At 41.3% G+C, this 20,316-nt stretch overlaps 1 protein-coding gene across 1 annotated transcript in view; it reads left to right on the top strand.

Moving 5' to 3' along the window:
- The window catches only part of TTC23L (tetratricopeptide repeat domain 23 like), a 75,041-nt gene that overhangs the window by 46,251 nt on the left and 8,474 nt on the right, over positions 1-20,316 (top strand). Inside the window, exons 10-11 of the mRNA XM_061129249.1 lie at positions 9,703-9,785; positions 18,795-18,901. Coding sequence (XP_060985232.1) covers positions 9,703-9,785; positions 18,795-18,876 — 165 coding nt within the window. The 3' untranslated portion in view covers positions 18,877-18,901. The remainder of the gene's footprint in view (positions 1-9,702; positions 9,786-18,794; positions 18,902-20,316) is intronic.

Below are 20,316 nucleotides of genomic sequence, written 5' to 3'. Positions count from 1 at the left end.
TTCTTTGCAACCAAAGATGGAGAAGCTCTATACAGCCAGGAAAAACAAGACCGGGAGCTGACTGTGGCTCAGATCATGACTCCTTATTGCAAAATTCAGACTTAAATTGAAGAAAGTAGGGAAAACCACTGGGCTTCTCTGGTGGCTCAGCTGGTAAAGAATCCACCTGCAATGTGGAGACCTGCATTCGATCCCTGGGTTGGGAAGATCCCCTGGAGAAGGGCATGGCAACCTACTCTAGAATTATGGCCTGGAGAATTCCATGGACTGTTTAGTCCATGGGGTTGCAAAGAGTCAGACATGACTGAATGACTTTCAGTTCTTCTAGGGAAAACAACTAGGCCATTCAGGTATGACCTAAATCAAATCCCTTATGATTATACAGTGGAAGTGACAAATAGATTCGAGGGATTAGATCTGATAGACACAGTGTCTGAAGAACTATAGATGGAAGTTTGTAACATTGTACGAATGTTTGGTGGTGATCAAAACCATCCCCAAGAAAAAGAAATGCAAAAGGGCAAGATGACTGCCTGAGGAGGCCTTAAAGAATTGAGAAAAGAAGTGAAAGGCAAAGGAGAAAAGGAAAGATATACCCATCTAATGCAGAGTTACAAAGAATAGCAAGGAGAGATAAGAAAGCCTTCCTCAGTGAACAATGCAAAGAAATAGAGGAAAACAATAGAATGGGAGAGATTAGAGATCTCTTCAAGAAAATTAGAGATACCAAGGGAACATTTCATGCAAAGATGGGCACAGTAAAGAACAGAAATGGCATGGACCTAACACAAGCAGAAGATATTAAGAAGAGGTGACAAGAAAACACAGAAGAACTATACAAAAAGACCTTAGTGACCCAGATAAGCATGATGGTGTGATCACTCACCTAGAGCCAGATATCCTGGAGTGCGAAGTCAAGTGGGCCTTAGGAGGCATCACTATAAACAAAGCTAGTGGAGGTAATAGAATTCCAGCTTAACTATTTTAAATCCTAAAAGATGATGCTGTTGGCACGCAATATGCCAGCAAATTTGGAAAATTCAACAGTGGCCACAGGACTGGAAAAGGTCAGTTTTCATTCCAATCTCAAAGAAAGGCAATGCCAAAGAATGTTCAAACTACTGCACAATTGCACTCATTTCACACGCTAACAAAGTGAAAGTGAAGTGAAGTCGCTCAGTCATGTCCAACTCTTTGCGACCCCATGGACTATAGCCTACCAGGCTCCTCATTCCATGTAATTTTCCAGGCAAGAGTACTGGAGTGGGTTGCCATTTCCTTCTCCAGGGGATCTTCCCAACCTAGGGATTGAACCCAGGTCTCCCCCTTTGCAGGCAGACGCTTTACCACCTGAGCCACTTGGGAAGCCCACGCTCTAGCAAAGTAATGCTCAAAATTCTCCAAGCCAGGCTTCAACAGTACATGAACTGAGAACTTCCAGATGTTCAAGCTGGATTTAGAAAAGGCAGAGGAACCAGAGATCAAATTGCCAACATCTGTTGGATCATAGAAAAAGGAAGAGAATTCCAGAAAAACATATACTTCTGCTTCACTGACTACACTAAAACCTTTGACTGTGTGGATCACAACAAACCATAGAAATTCTTCAAGAGATGAGAATATCAGACCACCTGACCTGCCTCCTGATAAAACTGTATGCAGGTCAAGAAGCAACCACTAGAACTGGACATGGAACAACAGACTGGTTCCAAATTGGGAAAGGAGTACATCAAGGCTGTATATTGTCACCCTTCTTTTTTAACTTATATACAGAGTACATCATGCGAAATGCTAGGCTGGATGAAACACAAGCTGGAATCACAATTGCCAGGAGAAACATCAATAACCTCAGATATGCAGTTGACAACACCCTTATGGAAGAAAGCGAAAAGGAACTAAAGAGCCTCTTGATGAAAGTGAAAGAGGAGAGTGAAAAAGCTGGCTTAAAACTCAACATTCACAAAACTAAGATTATGGCACCCCATCCCATCATTTCATGGCAAACAGATGGGCAAACAATGGAAACAGTGACAGACTTTATTTTCTTGGGCTCGAAAATCACTGCAGATGGTGACTGCAGCCATGAATTTAAAAGACACTTGCTCCTTGGAAGGAAAGCTATGACCAACCTAGACAGCATATTAAAAAGCAGAGACATTACTTTGCTGACAAAGGTCCATCAGGTCAAAGCTATGGTTTTTCCAGTAGTTATGTATGGATGTGAGAATTGGACCATAAGGAAAGCTGAGTGCTGAAGAGTTGATGCTTTTGAACTGTGGTGATGGAGAAGACTCTTGAGAGTCCCTTGGACTGCAAGGAGATCAAACCAGTCAGTCCTAAAGGAAATCAGGCCTGAATATTCACTGGAAGGACTGATGCTGAAGCTGAAGCTCCATTACTTTGGCTGCCTGATATGAAGAACTGACATTAGAAAAGACCTCGATGCTGGAAAGCTTGAAGGCAGTAGGAGGAGGAGACAACAGAGGACAAGATGGTTGGATGGCATTACCAACTTAATGGACTTGAGGTTGAGCAAGCTCCAGGAGATGGTGAAGGATAGGGAAGCCTGGCATGCTTCAGTTCATGGGGTCTCAAAGAATCAGACATGACAGAGCATCTGAGCAACATCATTCAGAAACAGAAGCTCAGAGGAAGCTCGGGTAATGCCCGGAATAAAAATAGGGCTGGTGCATCTTGCAATAATAGTTATTTTTTTAAAGTATTTTTCCTGTACCTTGAAATATGAACTCATTCGAATCCAGGACACATAATCTCTAGTCCTGTAAATTTCATATTTTAAGTCAAAATGGGCTTTCATCTTTAGATATAGCCAAGTTTTTTTTTTTTTTTTTTTTTTTACTCTTGATATATTATTTCCTTCTCAGTTTCTGGTCTTCAGCTCTTTATTGACCAAACTTTTGTTTTCACATTAAAAAAGAGTTATAGCCATCAAAAGAAGCTTTTGATCGCTGACCTTTTTACTAGAAGTCCCATGAGTCTAAACTCTTACTCAAAAACTTTGGATCTGAACTTTATGTACTGAGTTTAGCGTGAAGGCAGTGAAGACCTTTATTTGTCATGAGATACCACGTGACTTTGATCTGACCAAGTCAACCCTTTATTCTTCCTCAGGCATGTGAAGAAACAGTATGGATCTGACATGATCTTGTTGGCCATGTGATAACCAGTTTAAGAGTAGGGTTCTAGGCACATAATAGGGAAGTTTTTTTTTTTTCCGAGGAATGAAGAAAAAGCTTTTTTTATTTCACATTTGAACATTTTTATAAATGATGACATTTTCTTTGGTTCTGTTCATTGCCGCTCGTAGAGGCAAAAAACGTGGTGATGATTTGCAGTTTTTTTTTTATTATTTTTATAATGGCTTTGGCATTTTCTGTTGGTTCAGAAGATTAATATAAGCTAGCAAAGCCAGAGCTGTATCTAATATTTTAATTTCGTTTCCATGGTGTGAAGGCACTTGGTCAGAATCTCGTAGTGTATTCTTGTTAGGTTCTGATACAGTGAACATCTTGACTTTGTGATAAGACACCAGTATCAATGCCTAACAGCTGTCTGCTTCTAACCACATGTACCAATCTCCTAGAGAGAGAGACGAAAGCACATGAGTGCCAGGTGGCTCTGAATCTAAACCACAGGCAGGACTGTGGACAGATCACCTTTACTACTAGGAAACTAGCTCCAGGAGGGCAAGGGTTTTTGTCTGTTTTGTGCACTGCTGTGTCCTCAATGCCTGAAACAGTAACTGGTACATAGTAGGTGCTCAATAACTTGAATTACTTTGCTGAATTTCATAACACACTTCCTGTGGGATGTGCATATGTACTAAGTCACTTCAGTCTGACTTCAGTGTCTGACTCTTTGCAGCCCTATGGACTGTAGCCTACCAGGCTCCTCTGTCCATGGGATTCTCCAGGCAAGAAAACTGGAGCGGGTTGCCATGCCTTCCTCCAGGGGATCTTCCTGACCCAGGGATCGAACCCGAGTCTCCTACATCTCCCGGTTCTTTACCACTAGTGCCACCTGAAACCGTAGCCCAAAAGAAACTGATCTCAGGGAGACAGCAGTGAGCAGTCCTGAAGAGAGATCTTAGTTCCCTGCCAGGAATTGAACACCGGTGGCCTGGATGAAAACCAGGAATCCTAGCTACTAGACCATCAGGGATAATTCCATTTTAAAAGGAGCTTTTTCTTCTACCCTTAAAGCCTGAGATGAGACCCTCAGCCTGTTCTAGAGGACCATAACAGAAACTCAGATGATTTAGGGATTATTTTTCCTTTGAAAAATAACATTTTTTTTCAAATAGAGGTTTAATCTGCCACTGATAAAAAAATAAACAGGATCCACTAGCCAGAACTGCCATCTTCCAGGTTGAGAGTATCATCTCAGGCTTGAGAATAGGAGAAAAAGCTCCTTTTAAACTGGAATTGGTGACACCATTTTATCTTAGTATATTGAGTACAATTTATTTTCAACAAAAATATATGTGTATGTATATATATATGTATTGACTATGTAAAATGTCTATTACACACACACACGTATGATTTTTTAAAGTTCAGTTCAGTTCAGTCGCTCAGTTGTGTTCAACTCTTTGCGACCCCATGAACTGCAGCACGCCAGGCCTCCCTGTTCATCACCAACTCCCAGGGTCCACCCAAACCCATGTCCATTGAGTCGGTGATGCCATCCAACCATCTCAGCCTCTGTCATCCCCTTCTCCTCCTGCCCTCAATCTTTCCTAGCATCAGGGTCTTTTCAAATGAGTCAGCTCTCCACATCAGGTGGCCAAAGTATTGGAGCTTCAGCTTCAACATCAGTCCCTCCAATGAACACCCAGGACTGATCTCCTTTAGGATGGACTAGTTGGATCTCCTCGCAGCCCAAGGGACTTTCAAGAGTCTGCAACACCACAGTTCAAAAGCATCAATTCTTCGGCGCTCAGCTTTCTTTATAGTCCAACTCTCACATCCATACATGACTACTGGAAAAACCATAGCCTTCAGTAGATGGACCTTTGTTGGCAAAGTAATGTCTCTGCTTTTTAATATGCTATCTAGGTTGGTCATAACTTTCCTTCCAAGGAGCAAGCATCTTTTAATTTCATGGCTGCAATCACCATCTGCAGTGATTTTGGAGCCCAGAAAAATAAAGTCAGCCACTGTTTCCACTGTTTCCCCATCTATTTGCCATGAAGTGATGGGACCAGATGCCATGATCTTAGTTTTCTGAATGTTGAGTTTTAAGCCAGCTTTTTCACTCTCCTCTTTGACTTTCATCAAGAGGCTCTTTAGTTCTTCTTCACTTTCTGCCATAAGGGTGATGTCATCTGCATATCTGAGGTTACTGATATTTCTGCCGGCCATCTTGATTCCAGCTTGTGCTTCCTCAAGCCCAGCATTTCTCATGATGTACTCTGCATATAAGTTAAATAATCAGGGTGACAATATACAGCCTTGACGTACTCCTTTTCCTATTTGGAACCAGTCTGTTGTTACATGTCCAGTTCTAAGTGTTGTTTCCTGACCTGCATATAGGTTTCTCAAAAGGCAGGTCCGGTGGTCTGGTATTCCCATCTCTCAGAATTTTCCACAGTAATTTTTTAAAGAGAGTCCAATAAAGCAAACATTGCAAAATGATAGCCAGTTGGTGAATCTGGTTGAAAATATTTTGTGTATTTATTCTACTATTCTTTCAGATTTTATGAAGGTTTGAAAACTTTTTTTAAAAAGTCATTAAAAAAAAAAAAATGGGAGCAAGGACTTGGGACTTCCTGGTGGTCCAGTGGTTAAGACTTCTATTGCAGGGGGTGCCAGATCAATCCCTCCTCAGATAGCAAAGATCCCACATGCCTTGTGGCCAAGAAACCAAAACATAAAACAGAAACAATATTGTAACAAATTCAATAAAGAATTTAAAATTGTCCACAGTAAAAAAAAAACTTTAAAAAAAAAAGAGCAAGGGCTATGGAATTCAGACTGGCTGGTTTGAATCTTGACACTGCTAACTGTAGGGTGTGTGAGCTCAAGCAAGATCCTTTGCCTTTATTAGTTTCCATTCCTTCATCTAGAAAAGAGTGTAATGACATTTCTCTGTTGTAGGGTAGTCATAAAGATGAAATAATATTGTCCATGTGAATTAACTGCTATAATTAATTATAAGCTTGGAACTTCAACTCTTCATGGAAACATTACCTAGATGACATATCACAACCGACTGACTGATCCTGGTGGGTTGTGCCATTGTGGGGTAGGATGCCTCCCATAGAGAATACAACCAGCTTGCTCCTTCAGAATTGCCAGGCAAATTAAAAGTATGTTTGTATTTTTTTATCCCCTAGGAGGCTTATAGACTGCTAAAGGCTTCATTGAGATCTGAGATCTCAATCAGCTATGGTGACTGTAGTGAAAAAGTGGCTGAAAGATTTTATAACATGGGCAAGATCTGCTTTGCCAAAGGAGAGCTCAGAAAGGCAGGTCAGCTGCTAAGGAAGGTAAATACTGGCTGGTTTTGTTACATTTGCTCCCAAGCCTGTAAGCACAATGTGAGGGGAGGTATGTGTGCGTGTGTGTGTTTTCCCTTCACTTCCTTTTTTCTTGCCTTCCTTCCTTCTTCCTTCTCACTCTTTTTCTTTTTTTTTTTAAGTAAAGTGTTCTCTTTTAAATATTCTCCAAATTGTGAGATGTGCTGAGGAAGAGTATGACTACAGAAACTTTTATTGTGCCCATGCCTGGACCAGAGTCTTAAAAGAGTGACACTCTAATCCTGAAATCTTGGTATGTCAGTAGCAGAATCTTGAGGAAGCACTCGAGGTTGTGTTAGAACAAGGAACACTTTGTACGGCCGTCCTTACTCAAGTACTGATTCCTGGTGTCCTAGAAGTTTATTCCCTGGAAGTAGGATGTGGCAAGAGGTGTGACCAACAGTTGTTCAACCCGTCAGCATACTAACAGACCAAGCTTAAGACTTGGTAAGATTGGTAGTGATGTCTCTACTTAAAACCCAGATTTGTTCAATGTCAGAGGGAAAGTTAGTATAAATCAACTAATATTCATGAAAATGAAAGTGAAAGTCACTCAGTCAAGTCTGACTCTTTGCGGCCCCATGGAGTATACAGTCCGTGGAATTCTCCAGGCCAGAATACTGGAGTGGGTAGCCTTTCCTTTCTCCAGGGCAAAGTCAAAAGCAGTCCACACATGTATATTGCCAAATGTCAGGACTGGATACATTTTATCTCCTTTCAGGTTAACTAAATGTAATTAGAAAATACATATTGAAATAGTAAGTAACAGAAGAAAGGGGACTTCATTCTGAAGGTTAAGAGAAAACAAAAACCCTATGAAAATATAAGATCACAACAGCTTCTTCAGGGGAGGGATAAACACATGGCTGGCAGCTCTGTCATGGGATCATAAACCTGTAAGAAGAGAAAACTTTAAAATGAAAGGATCACAGTTTGAGACCAAAAGATGAGATGAAAGTAAATTTTTAAGGGTGAATTAAGGAATTTCAGGAAAATTAGAAATTCGAAACAATGCAATCCAGATTGAAAATATTGAAGAGAATCTTAACATGCTGAGTGGTGTTGAGCAATATTCCCCAAATCTAGGATTGCAACAGAACAAATTTGTAAAACAAAATAAAAACGAAACAGAAAACAGATTCTTGAGTCCCACCCCAGACTATTAAATCAGATATTCTAAGACTGGTGTCCAGAATCTGTATTTTTAATCCTCTTTAGCCAAAGAATTCTAATGTATTTCTGAAGAGAGACTGTAATATCAATACTTGAAATAGGAACTGTAATTAAAGAAATCATTGAAGATAACTTTTCTGAATCGTAAAAGGCCACATTGTAAGGGCTTGCTTACCATGTTCCACACAAAATCAATGAAAGGAGAGCCCCAGCTAGATCTAGCAATGAAGGCCCTGCCCTCCATTTAGAATAGGGATTCAACCTGAATCTTTGTTTGGATGCCAGACATTGTGTATTTTACATTGTTGAGCGTTGGATATTTTTGTGTTCCTGTAAGTATTCTTGAACTTTGTTCTGGAACTCAGTCAAATTACTTTGTTGTGAAATTCAGTTACACTGGAGTTTGGTCCTTTTAGGTCTTGCTTTTAAGATTTGTTAGATGGGACAAGGGGTCATTTAGTCAAGGGCTACTTATCCCCCATTACTGAAGCAAAAGCCTCAATACCTCTGATAGCCCACCCAGTGCTCCATGACAATGTGGCTTTCCAGTTTGGCTGGTGGGAACAGGCATTGTACCTGGCTGTATGTAAACACTGCCCTGTCCCCTCTGGGATCTGCAGATGATTCTTTTCTCAAGCCTTGGGTAGTTTTTACATGTCTGTGTTAATCAGTACTCTCCTGAATAACAGCTGTCCCTCTGTGTCTGTGAGGGATTGGTTCTAGAACTCCCCACCTGCCCTCTTTGCCAACACCAAAGTCTGCAGATGTTCACGTCTCTAGTATAAAATGGTGTAGTACCAAAAAAAAAAAAAAAAAAAATGGTGTAGTACAGTCAGCCCCACTATACCTGCAGGTTCCCAGACTGTGGGTCAGCTATATTTGAAGGGGATGTACTGCAGATACAGATATTCTTTTTCTGTGCAGCTGTCTCTCCTCTGTTACTCTGCCCTAAGAATCTTCTGAGAGTCTGAGCTCCGTATCCTCAATTCAGGGTGCTTGCTGAGCTCCACTTCCCTGCATAAAAGCTTGGAGAGGCTCTCAAAGTAGTAATCTGGGGAAGTCGTAGGGTTTACTTCACTTGTTTTCCCTCTCTCAGGAACACCGTCTTTTGTTGCCTGATGTTCACTGTCTTGAAGATCATTTCAAATATATTTTGTCTACTTTTTCTTTTTTGATTGTTTCATTTGGGTGGGTAAATCCAGTGCCTGCAATTCCATCTTGATTGGATAGAGAGATCAGCAGTTAAGTTTACAATGGAAAACTGCTTAAGGGTAAAGTTATGTAGCATAAGAGTGCAATGCAAATTTGGGACTCGTACACTGATTTAGTTTATATCCATCCATTTGGGACAGCTATTTGGAAAATCTTGATGGAAACCATGGCTGTAATTCTGGTGGAGACCACTCTGGGTTTTAGATAGGCATGTTGTCAATTTTCCGGAGAAGGCAATGGCACCCCACTCCAGTACTCTTGCCTGGAAAATCCCATGGATGGAGGAGCCTGGTAGGCTTCGGTCCACGGGGTCGCTAAGGGTCGGACATGACTGAGCAACTTCACTTTCACTTTGCACTTTCATGCATTGGAGAAGGAAATGGCAACCCACTCCAGTGATCTTGCCTGGAGATTCCCAGGGACAGGGGGGCCTTGGTGGGCTGCCATCTATGGGGTCGCACAGAGTCGGACACGACTGAAGCCACTTAGCAGCAGCAGCAGCTGTCAATTTTCAGACCTGTTACTTTGGTTATCCATAGCCACGGATGGTAGTGGAAGCTTCAGCAAAGCTGAAGGGAGAAGCTCAGGGGGGTCAGAGCCTTCAGTTCAGACTCCTTCCTCCTTGGTAGGGAACCAGGAGGAAACCAAGTTCAGTCTTTTGAAATGTAAACCTGTGACATCTCAGTTCCACTTGTGCTCTCCCGAGTTTGGTTTGTAGTTAAGGTGCTTGCTATCTGATTCTCTTTGACCTATTATGTTTCTCAACTTGCCTGCAGTGTCTGATGATTCAAATCCTCATATATGGAGATGAGCACAGTAAAAGCAGGGACACAAAAAATCTCCTGACCCGAATGCAGAGGTGAGTTCTGGTCCTGATCATCAGCCAAGTCTTCAGTGTGGATATACGGATAGCATGGCCTCTCCCAGATTCATTTATTTGGGGTGATTCACCTCTATTATTCTTGTTAGTTAGGCAAAGTGCCAACCTGTACTTTGGATGAGGTCAAATTCTAACCTGGAGGTACCTCGCCAATTTCTAGTAGTATTTCGAACCCAAAGCTATAGGGGTCTGCTGAAATAATATTTAGTATTTATATCTCCTTCAATGCTGAGCATTATAACCAAATCCCACAAGACTGTCTCAGCTAACAGCGTGACAGATACAAATCAGATTTATGACAAAGTAAGTGAATACATTAAACTTATTTTTCTTGCTGAATATATAAAAAATCTAAGTCCCTAAACATAAGGCAAGTTTCGCGGGGGGTGGGAAATATTAATAGTTGTCTCTAAAAGTAATAATTAAAGAATCTCTTCAGATTCATTTTAAAAAATGTTTAAAATTTTGGCCAAAAACAGTGTTTTGTGCCGACCTGCCCCTTTATTTATCCTTGGCATATCATTGCTGTTTGTTCATTTCAGAATGATGTTGATCCTGAACTGTTCTCTTTTGTTGAGTGTGTGTTAAATCTCTGAAGCTGAGCTAGGTCTTATCCATAAAAAAACCTAAGCCTCACAAACACCCTACATGATAGCTCTCATTTGCCAGAAGGAGCCTGACATTCTGTAAAGGAACATGCTTAAAGTCATGTAAGTCTTGGAGGTTTAGATCCAAGCAAGTGTGATTCTAAAGGCCATGTGCTTTCCCCTTAGAGCCCTTTAACAAAGAAGTGTGTCATTACGGGGTGAGAGTTAGGATTCTGATTGCATTTCATTGGAGGTGATTCATAGTTAGTACTTTCTCATCAGGCTGGCTGGGGGGTGGAGGGGGTGGGGGACAAGCTGGGCACAGAGAATTCATGCAGCCCATCTCGTCCCCATCTATCTCAGTCAGAGCCACACCTAAAGGAGGCCCAGCAGAAGACTGTCTCATGTTTCATCTTACCCAGGACAGCACGTTTTCTAGCCTCTCTCAGAGATGCCCATGGTAGGAAGGGATATGGGGAATTTTGCCCCCTGCCCACTGGTATAATGTGAAAGTATGTCTTCTTAGTCAGTAACCATCAGCTCAGTTCAGTTCAGTTCAGTTGCTCAGTCGTGTCCGACTTTGTGAATCCATGGATTGCAGCACACCAGGCCTCCCTGTCCATCACCAGCTCCTGGAGTTTACTCAAACTCTTGGCCATTGAGTCAATGATGCCATCTAACCATCTCATCCTCTGTCTTCCCCTTCTGCCTTCAATCTTTCCCAGCATCAGGGTATTTTCAAATGAGTCAGTTCTTCGCATCACGTAGCCAAAATATTGGAGTTTCAGCTTCAGCATCAGTCCTTACAATGCATATTCAGGACTGATTTCCTTTAGGATGGACTTGTTGGATCTCCTTGCAGTCCAAGGGACTCTCAAGAGCCTTCTCCAACACCACAGTTCAAAAGCATCAATTCTTCGGCGCTCAGCTTTCTTTATAGTCCAACTTTCATATCCATACATGACTACTGGAAAAACCACAGCTTTGACTAGATGGACCTTTGTTGGCAAAGTAATGTCTCTGCTTTTTAATATGCTGTCTAGGTTGGTCATAACTTTCCTTCCAAGGAGCAAGCGTCTTTTAATTTCATGGCTACAGTAACCATCTGCAGTGATTTTGGAGCCCCCCCAAAATAAAAAGTCTCTCACTGTTTCCCCATCTATTTGCCATGAAGTGATGGGACCAGATGCCATGATCTTAGTTTTCTGAATGTTGAGTTTTAAGCCAACTTTTTCACTCTCCTCTTTCACTTTCATCAAGAGGCTTTTTAGTTCCTCTTCACTTTCTGCCATAAGTGTGGTGTTATCTGCATATCTGAGGTTATTGATATTTCTCTTGGCAGTCTTGATTCCAGCTTGTGCTTCATCCAGTCCAGCATTTCTCATGATGTACTTTGCATATAAGTTAAATAAGCAGGGTGACAACATACAGCCTTGACAAACTTCTTTCCCGATTTGGAACCAGTCTGTTGTTCCATGTCCACTTCTAACTATTGCTTCCTGACCTGCATACAGATTTCTCAAGAAGCAGGTCAGGTGGTCTAGGTATTCCCAACTCTTTAAGACAGTTTGTTGTGATCCATACAGTCAAAGGCTTTGGCATAGTCAATAAAGCAGAAGTAGATGTTTTTCTGGAATTCTCTTGCTTTTTCGATGATCTGGCACATATTGACAATTTGATCTCTGGTTCCTCTGCCTTTCCTAAATCCAGCTTGAACATTTGCAAGTTCACAGTTCACATACTGTTGAAGTATTGCTTGGAGAATTTTCAGCATTACTTTGCTAGCACGTGAATTGTGTGCAGTTGTGTGGTAGTTTGAGCATTCTTCAGCATTGCCTTTCTTTGGGATCAGGATGAAAACTAACCTTTTCCAGTCCTGTGGCCACTGCTGAGTTTTCCAAATTTGCAGGCATATTGAGTGCAGCACTTTCACAGCATCATCTTTTAAGATTTGAAATAGCTCAACTGGAATTCCATCACCTCCACTAGCTTTGCTCATGGAGATGCTTCCTAAGGCCCACTTGACTTCACATTCCAGGAATTCTGGCTCTAGGTGAGTGATCACACCATTGTGATTATCTGGGTCATGAAGATCTTATTTGAATAGTTCTTCCAATGTTCAGAAACCATAAGAACATTAATAATAACTATAATGTAGAACTTATTCCAATCCCCTGGTGTTGTAAAATACATATACTATTTCTGACTCATAAATAACCCAATTCGGTAGGTATTTTTATCTTTCACGTTCAGGTGGTGAAACTGGTACTCAGAAAGTTTGAGTATCTTGTTTAAAATCATCTAGCTGGTAAGTGTGGTAAGATTTGAACCCAGATCTGTCGTATTTCAAAAATGTACTGCCTTTCACTCTGTAACAGGGATTCTGACTTTGAGGAATTTGAGAATACATATGGGGGCACCTGGCCAGCAGGCATGTCCCCAGAGTCTCATTTTACATATGTTGGAACTGAGGACAGATAATGTTCAAGTTAAATTACCCAGGAGGAGGAAGAGCTGGGATGTGAATGTAGGTCTCTCTAACTCCAGAACGTGCCCTTCATATGCAAGGTAGCTTACTCTCTGAAGGCAGGCTGTCTGGATTTTAAATCAGGCTCCATCACTCAGCTCTCTGATCTGGGTGAAGTTACTTAACCTCTCTCATCCTCTATTTATTCATCAGTAAAATAACAGTACCTTCCTCGAAAAGTGGATTTTCTGAGACTTAATAAGATCACACATAATACAGCACTTAGATCAGGGCCTGACAGGTCTTGAGTACTCAGTGAATGTTGGCATAAGAATAAAATTATAATAAGAATTATCTTTCTGAGATGCTGGAGATAATAGATGAGATATCACTGATTACTTCCCAGGTGGTGCTAGTAGTGAAGAACCCACCTGCCAGTGAGGGAGACGTAAGAGACTCAGGTTCTATTACTGGGTTGGGAAGATCCCCTGGAGGAGGGCATGGCAACCCACTCCAGTATTCTTGCCTGGAGAATCCTATGGACAGAGGATCCTGGCGGGCTACAATCCATAGGACTGCAGAGTCAGACACGACTGAAGTGACTTAGCATGCAAGAGTGATGGATAAAGAGTATATATTGCTAGAGTCAGCCCTGTCATCTTAACCTGCCTCTGCCACTTATTAAGTACACAACCTTGGGAAAATCACTTAACTTCTGAGCCTTGCTTTCTCCATCACTAAAATGCAGATAATAGTATATCACATAGAGTTATTGTGAGTTTTAAATAAAATAATGTATATAACATGCATAGGCTAGTGCCTGACAGAGTATGTACTCAGTAAATGTTAGCAAAGCATCCTTTCCTCCCCATTATTCTGTAATATACAACCTTTTGCTTCTAGGGAAGTGGGTCAGAGTATTTGAAATTGTAACTGTGATTAATTGTTAGACAGGATTACAATATGTTTGTGTTTGAGAATTAGATTGAGAATTTGGATCTGAACATACTAAAGTACACTTTGTACTTTAGAGGTAATAATAATGAAACTAAAAGAGTAAAACACGTAGTTTCAGACAAGAAATGCATGTTTCCTCAAAACCGAAAGCAAAAGTTCTACTCAGCTTATATTTAAAAAGAGAAACTTCAGAATAGCTGGAATGAATCCATTGCCTCAGTAGCCTGAGGTCACTTTCCACCTCCGAGTCTGTGTTCCTTGTCCTCCATGATTTGAAAAGAATCATAGGAGGGCAAGAAATTAATAGGCATTGGAATAACCCAATTCAGATCCCAGGTAGTAGGAATTCCTTGTGGTTCTTGGAGACTAATTCCTCTCTCTGTAAATTCAATGAAACCTAGACCTATCAGGAAGGCACATGGAAGGGGAAGGATCTTAAGGACTCTGCTGTAGCAGAAGTCGAGTCAGTAAAGGTTTCTTTCCCTGAAACAAGTCCATATCTCATCCCTCACGAACTGCTGAGCAAAGCCATAGAAGTGGCTGCCAAAGCCCAGATGTCAAAAAAAAGAAAAAAGAAAAAAAACCCCAAAAAAACCCCAGTCCAGGAATTGTTCTCTGCGCTGAGCATCTTGCTGGGATAATCAGCCCCAGATGTCCTGGAACTCCGCTAGTTTTCCGATGTGCTCTTGTACTTTCTACCCCACCTCCTCCGGAAACCCAGTGACAACATTCACTGGGCTTTCGTTGCCAGGAGCCCAAATTCCTGGCTTCTGCAAAGAAGTGAAAGCAGAACTGGCTGCATGAATTAGGAGTTAATTCCAAGGTTAAAAGTTTGTTAGTTGCACGGGCCTCAAGTAAGATCTTAGTGTATAGAAAAGGTGCAGAAAATCTGGTTTAGAAGTAAACATTGAGATTGTTTAGTCTGACTTTTACCTAAATCACAAATGGATTTCAGTTTTAATCATTTATATATCAAGCTCCCTCTAAGCTCTAGAAATACTCAGATGTTTAAGATATAGTCCTTTCAAGAAAACAGACACACTGGACCAGATTACAAGTTAGTCTGCAGTAAAGCTTTAAGAAAAATGTAAACAGAGGACAAGTTATAAATTGTGACCCTGAAAATGTAGGTGGAGACTTGTTTTTATGCTGTGGGCAGGGGGCTGGGTCTTCAAAGAAAAATAAAATATCCACAGGTAGGAAAGCCAGCAGTGGGCATTTGATGTAGCACGACCAACAGCATAGTGCCATGGAGAAGCTTGATATTTCTGAGGAAAAGCAAGTGGCCTTGAGTTGTTGTAGTTGGAGGTATATGAGTAAGACTCACTGGAAAAGATCCTGATGCTGGGAAAGATTGGGGCAAGAGGAGAAGAGGGCGTCAGATGATGAGATGGTTGGATGGCATCATCAACTCAATGAACATGAGTTTGAGCAAGCTCTGGGAGGTGGTGAAGGACAGAGAAGCCTGGCATGCTGCAGTCCATGAGGTCGCAAAGAGTCAGACATGACTTCGCAACTGAACAACAGTAAGAACATGTTGGAGATGTTTGGGAAGATAAATTGGGGTCCTATTACAGAACGTGTATGTGCCATGCTGATGAGTTTAGAATTTATTCTGTAGGCAGAAGATAACTATCAAAAAATTTTGAGCAGGATGTGCCATGATCAATTACTGGCTTTGGAACATTAACTGTCAGCCCTGGGAAGGATGGATGGGACCTGGGGAGACCACAGAAGTAGGGACACCAGTTAGGAGGCAGATGCAATAGTGCAAGGGAGAGATGTTGAGAGCCTTAATTATCTAAAACCATAGTAGAAGGAACATGGAGAAGATGGAGTTGAGAGCAGTTTGGAGTCTCAAATTGGCAAGACCTTGAAACCAGTCACATGTGAGGTATAATAGAGTCAGGGGCCCATTCAAAGGTGGCTTTGAAGTTTCTAGCTTGAGCAACTTGTTGAATGGCCATGCTATTAAGGAAAGCATATTGGCAGGACAAGGTCATCTTGGAGGATGTGTAGTGGGTCTGGAGAAGATAATTTCCATTTTGGATGTCTTAAGTTTGAGGTGCCCATAATACATCTACTTGACAATGTCTAATAGGCTGTATGGACCAGAAACTCGAGATATATTAGAAGTTAAAGGAATGGATAAGAAATCCATGGATTATGTGTATGTCAAACAAGAAAACGTAGCAACTTTGGAGAATATTTACACTTGCTTTGGAGAGAACATATGTGGTATTTTTTAATCAAAATAGAGACAGCTCGCGTTCCCCACTTACGGAGAGACATCCTGCATCTTCCTTTCTTCATCTAAAGAAATGCAAATAAGAGAACTCTGTTTTACAGGTTTTATTTACTGTATGGCACATAGTAAGCTTCTGTGAAATGTTAATTATTGTAATTATTATTATTATATTATCCAGGAGTCATTCAGAAGGAGGAACTGGGAAGGAGACTCAGAAAAAGTCTTTAGAGAATTAGAAGAGTCAGGAAAAAACAGAAAGGAGCTCACTGGAGGAGAAAGTTTCAGAAAAGGGTGTGCTCTTTAGCAATGTCACAAAAGACACGAAGGGGCAGTTCAAAGAAGAGGGATGCAATTGTCCAATGAACAGAAAGCAGGATTTCCAATCTCATACAGACTTTATAATTCAAATGAAATATACTTACAACCTATTATATTGTGTGGTAGGGGCTTCCCAGGTGGCACCATGATAGAGAATCCACCTGCCAACACAGAGGATGCAGGAGATACAGATTTGATCCCTAGACTGGGAAGATCCCCTGGAGAATGGAATGACTGCCCAATCCAGTATCCTTGCCTGGAAAAGTCCATGGACAGAGGAACCTTGTGGGCTACAGTCAATGGGGTCACAAAGAGTTGGACACGACTGAGCACACATGCAAGAATATTTGTGATAATGAAAAGTATAGGTCATATAAACTCAGTCCTGTCAAAGATATGGGGCGATCAGCTATCTAGTACCCTATGATGAAACTGTGGATTGATATATATAACTATATATCTAGCTAGATAGGGCTTCACTGGTGGCTCAGTGGTAAGGAATCCACCTGCCAATGCAGGAGATGGGGGTTTGATCCCTGTGTCGGGAAGATCTCCTGAAGGAGGAAATGGCTACCTCCAGTATTCTTGCCTGGAAAATTTCACAGACAGAGGAGCCTGACGGGCTACAGTCCATGGGCTCGCAAAGAGTTGAACACAACTGAGCGTCACACACACACACACACACACACAAATCAGGAACTCACTCATTATCTCTCCGGGTGGCCTTTTCCAATAATAGACAGTTCTAATTGTTAGAATGCAAGGTCATGAAGTTGAGAGTCAGACAGACATCTGTTTGAATCCAGGCTCCTCCACTTTCTCTGTGCCATAAGGCAAGTTATCCTAAGCCACGGTTTTCTCTAAGGAGGATTATAATAGCATCTATAATAAGGAAAGACAATAAAGAGTAAATGAGATTATTCACATAAAAAATGTAGCACTGCAGCTCATATATAGTAAGTGCCCAGTAAGTATGAGCTATTTTTGCAACTCTAGCTGGTCACCCATACTTACTGGAAGTATGAAGGCATGGATCATTAACTTCAACTTTGTCCTTGTTAGCCATCTCTAGGAGAGCTGCATGCTGAAAAATTGCTTTTGAATAACTTTCAATGGCTCTTAAGCTGTAGAACACAACAGAAGGATCCTTTTCTCTTGATAGGAGGGGAAAGGAGGAGAGCACCTCAATGCCCATTAACCTATTAGTGATCTATTATCTTCTTGGTCAAAAATCTTTGTGAACAAAAATCACCTTTTCTGGGCCGAGGGACTAGGGAGACAAAGCCAAAGAAAAGTAGGATGAAAAAAAAAAGGATTTGGGGGTGTTTATTTCCAGAGAAAATTGCAGTAAGTAAAACAGTGGACACGCTCAGTAAATTTTGTGTCAGCCAGACTAGTCTTGGGCAAGACCTTAGTGATGAAAGTTATGCTCCACAAGCTAGATTGTTTCCAGGCTACTGCATTCCTATTCTTTCCCTGTCATTAGTGTATACATTCTACTGCCGCCTCTACAAAATTAAAGGAGAAAATATTCTGCCAGACCTTGGAGTATGAATGGGTGGGGAGCAAAATCTGCTCTAACATCCAGGTGCCCAGGGGCGGTGGCCTTTCCAAATTAGGATTCTGGGGACAGCTAGCAACACTGGGACAGGTAGAGCAGTGAACATTTAGGAGCATTTAACTCCCATACGAGGGTCTCCGTGGAGGGGAACAGAGGCTGCTAAGTCACAAAGAGCCAACTCAGGGTACCTGGTCTTTGGTAGTGCATCAGGGGAACTTAATCAGTGGCCACTCTGCCATGCCCACAAAAATGGAATGACAGGAGGTAGAGCGTGAATAGTGCAAGGAAAGCAAGTATATTTTACCACCTGGGCCCACTCTGGTAGTGATTTCCTGGAGTGCTGCCTGAAGTTCCAGAGCAAAAGGCTAGGTTTGGTGGAGCTTGATTTATCATCATCTGCCGTGGGGCATGGGATGGGGAAGAGATAAACTGTGACGGATTTGCGATTTATGCACAGAGTAAAGAGCAGTGTACCTCGAGTCCAGACATCTTGTATGTGAGTCCCAACTCTGCTATGAGATAGCTACGTGACTTTAAGTAGCCTAAACATCCTGAGCCTCACTTTTCCTCATCTTCAACATTCCTTCAACAAATGTATCTGGTGAGCATCTACTAAATCCTAGGTGCAGTTAGAGCTGCAGGTGGTAAATAAATAAAGATAACTAAAACATGGCCATTACTGTTAAGGTGACAACTGTCTAGTGCAAGAGACAAACATGAAAATAATGAAAATGTGAAATACAGATTCTGTAGTAGAAGTCTCAGTGTACTAAGAGCAGCAGGGAGAGACCATCTGAGGAATCTGGAGAAGACTTCATAGAGAGGGTTACATTCCAGTTGTTTCTTGAAGGGCGAGTAACAGTTCATCCAGATGGAGAAGAGAAGACATCCCAGGAAGAAGGCACTCTCTATGCAAAATCACAGAGGCCTGACAGAGGGCAGCGTTTGGAAGGAATGGTGAGTTCTTCATGGCTGCTCTATGGGGCAGCATTTCCTAAAGGGTATTGTAAGCAATGTTGATTCCAAGGGACAGAGGAGGAAGAAAGGCTCTGTGGCAGAAAGTGTAGGAAGAAACCAAATTGAATTACACAAAGTGACAAACGTTTATTTCCTGAAGTACTTCCCAGAACTTTTTACACACTAAACTTCCCCCACTGGCATGTTGGGAAGAAATTAATTTTTAAAACACCACTGTATAAAGTAATTAGCTTCCAACTAATAAAAATAAATAAAATAAATAAATAAAACACTACTGTATTTATATTTACCTGAATTCTTTGTAAACTGGTCAGTGATATAAATTTTGGCAAATAAAACCTTATTTAGAACCACAGAGATAATATCTTAGGTCTAGTTTTATTTAAAGCAAAAGGTAAATATAGCACATGTTTGCACTGAGGGTACATGAATACTTTGGCAGTTTGGTAACAAATTTGGCTCCTGCTTTAGGGCATAATAAATTCTTTATGAAAGATGACTATCTCACCAGTGAACTATTTTACCTGATCATAGAAACATGACTTCAACACATCCTGATGAACTAATTTTTCTTTATGATTCATGGTGGTTAAGAGCTCTCGGCATGGAGACAGGACTGTTCAGACCCCAGCACCACCACTTTCTAGCTATGTATAATCCTGGTTTTCTCATCATAAGATGGGGATGAGAACAGTACCTATCTCTTAGTGTTGCTGCAAAAATGAGATACTATGTGTAAAGTGGTTATCAGGTAATAAATGACAGTTATTTTCGTATTTACTGAAACCTGGGCTTTGACTTTATCGCCTTCTAGCTATACCATTGGCAGTGAAGGAAAATGAGACAGGGGCTAGTCACTGCAAAGCTACTGTGAGGCTGGTGTGGAAAACATTTTGCCTGTTAACAGCTCAGAAGTGAGGTAGAGCTCACCCCTGGAAACACTGTATCATAGAGAAGAGAGTCTAAGACAGTTTCTTAAATGCACAGATGATGTATCCGTTGTATCAGCCAGAGGCCTTTCAGTGACCTGTTTTCAGGAAAGGGGACTCCTACCACCATGTGGCGAGAGAGAGCAAGGCCCAAGGTTGGTTTCTAGTTGCAGTCCCTAGCAGAGAGCCCTCTCAGATCTCTGCCCACCCCTGATTTTATGAGACCCCTGGGCAATTGACTTAATTTGTACCTACTTTTTTTTTTTTTCAAATTTGGAATCATATTATCTCTTGGTTTACTGATCAGGAAATTAAAGTGCCAGATAGCTTTCTGTATTTTATATGGTCCAGTAGTAGACAGAATGAATCAGTCTTTACTGGGGCTTGCATATTAAAAAAAAACCTCAAGTTGCCTCATAAAATTTTGTATCTCATATTTCTGTGGAGCAGATTTTTTTTCAGGCA

The sequence above is a fragment of the Dama dama genome, chromosome 25, assembly GCF_033118175.1.
Source record: "Dama dama isolate Ldn47 chromosome 25, ASM3311817v1, whole genome shotgun sequence".
In the NCBI taxonomy this organism is placed as follows: Eukaryota; Metazoa; Chordata; class Mammalia; order Artiodactyla; family Cervidae; genus Dama; species Dama dama.
Note: the sequence above shows the minus strand (reverse complement) of the source record. Positions and strands in the feature narration are given on the sequence as shown.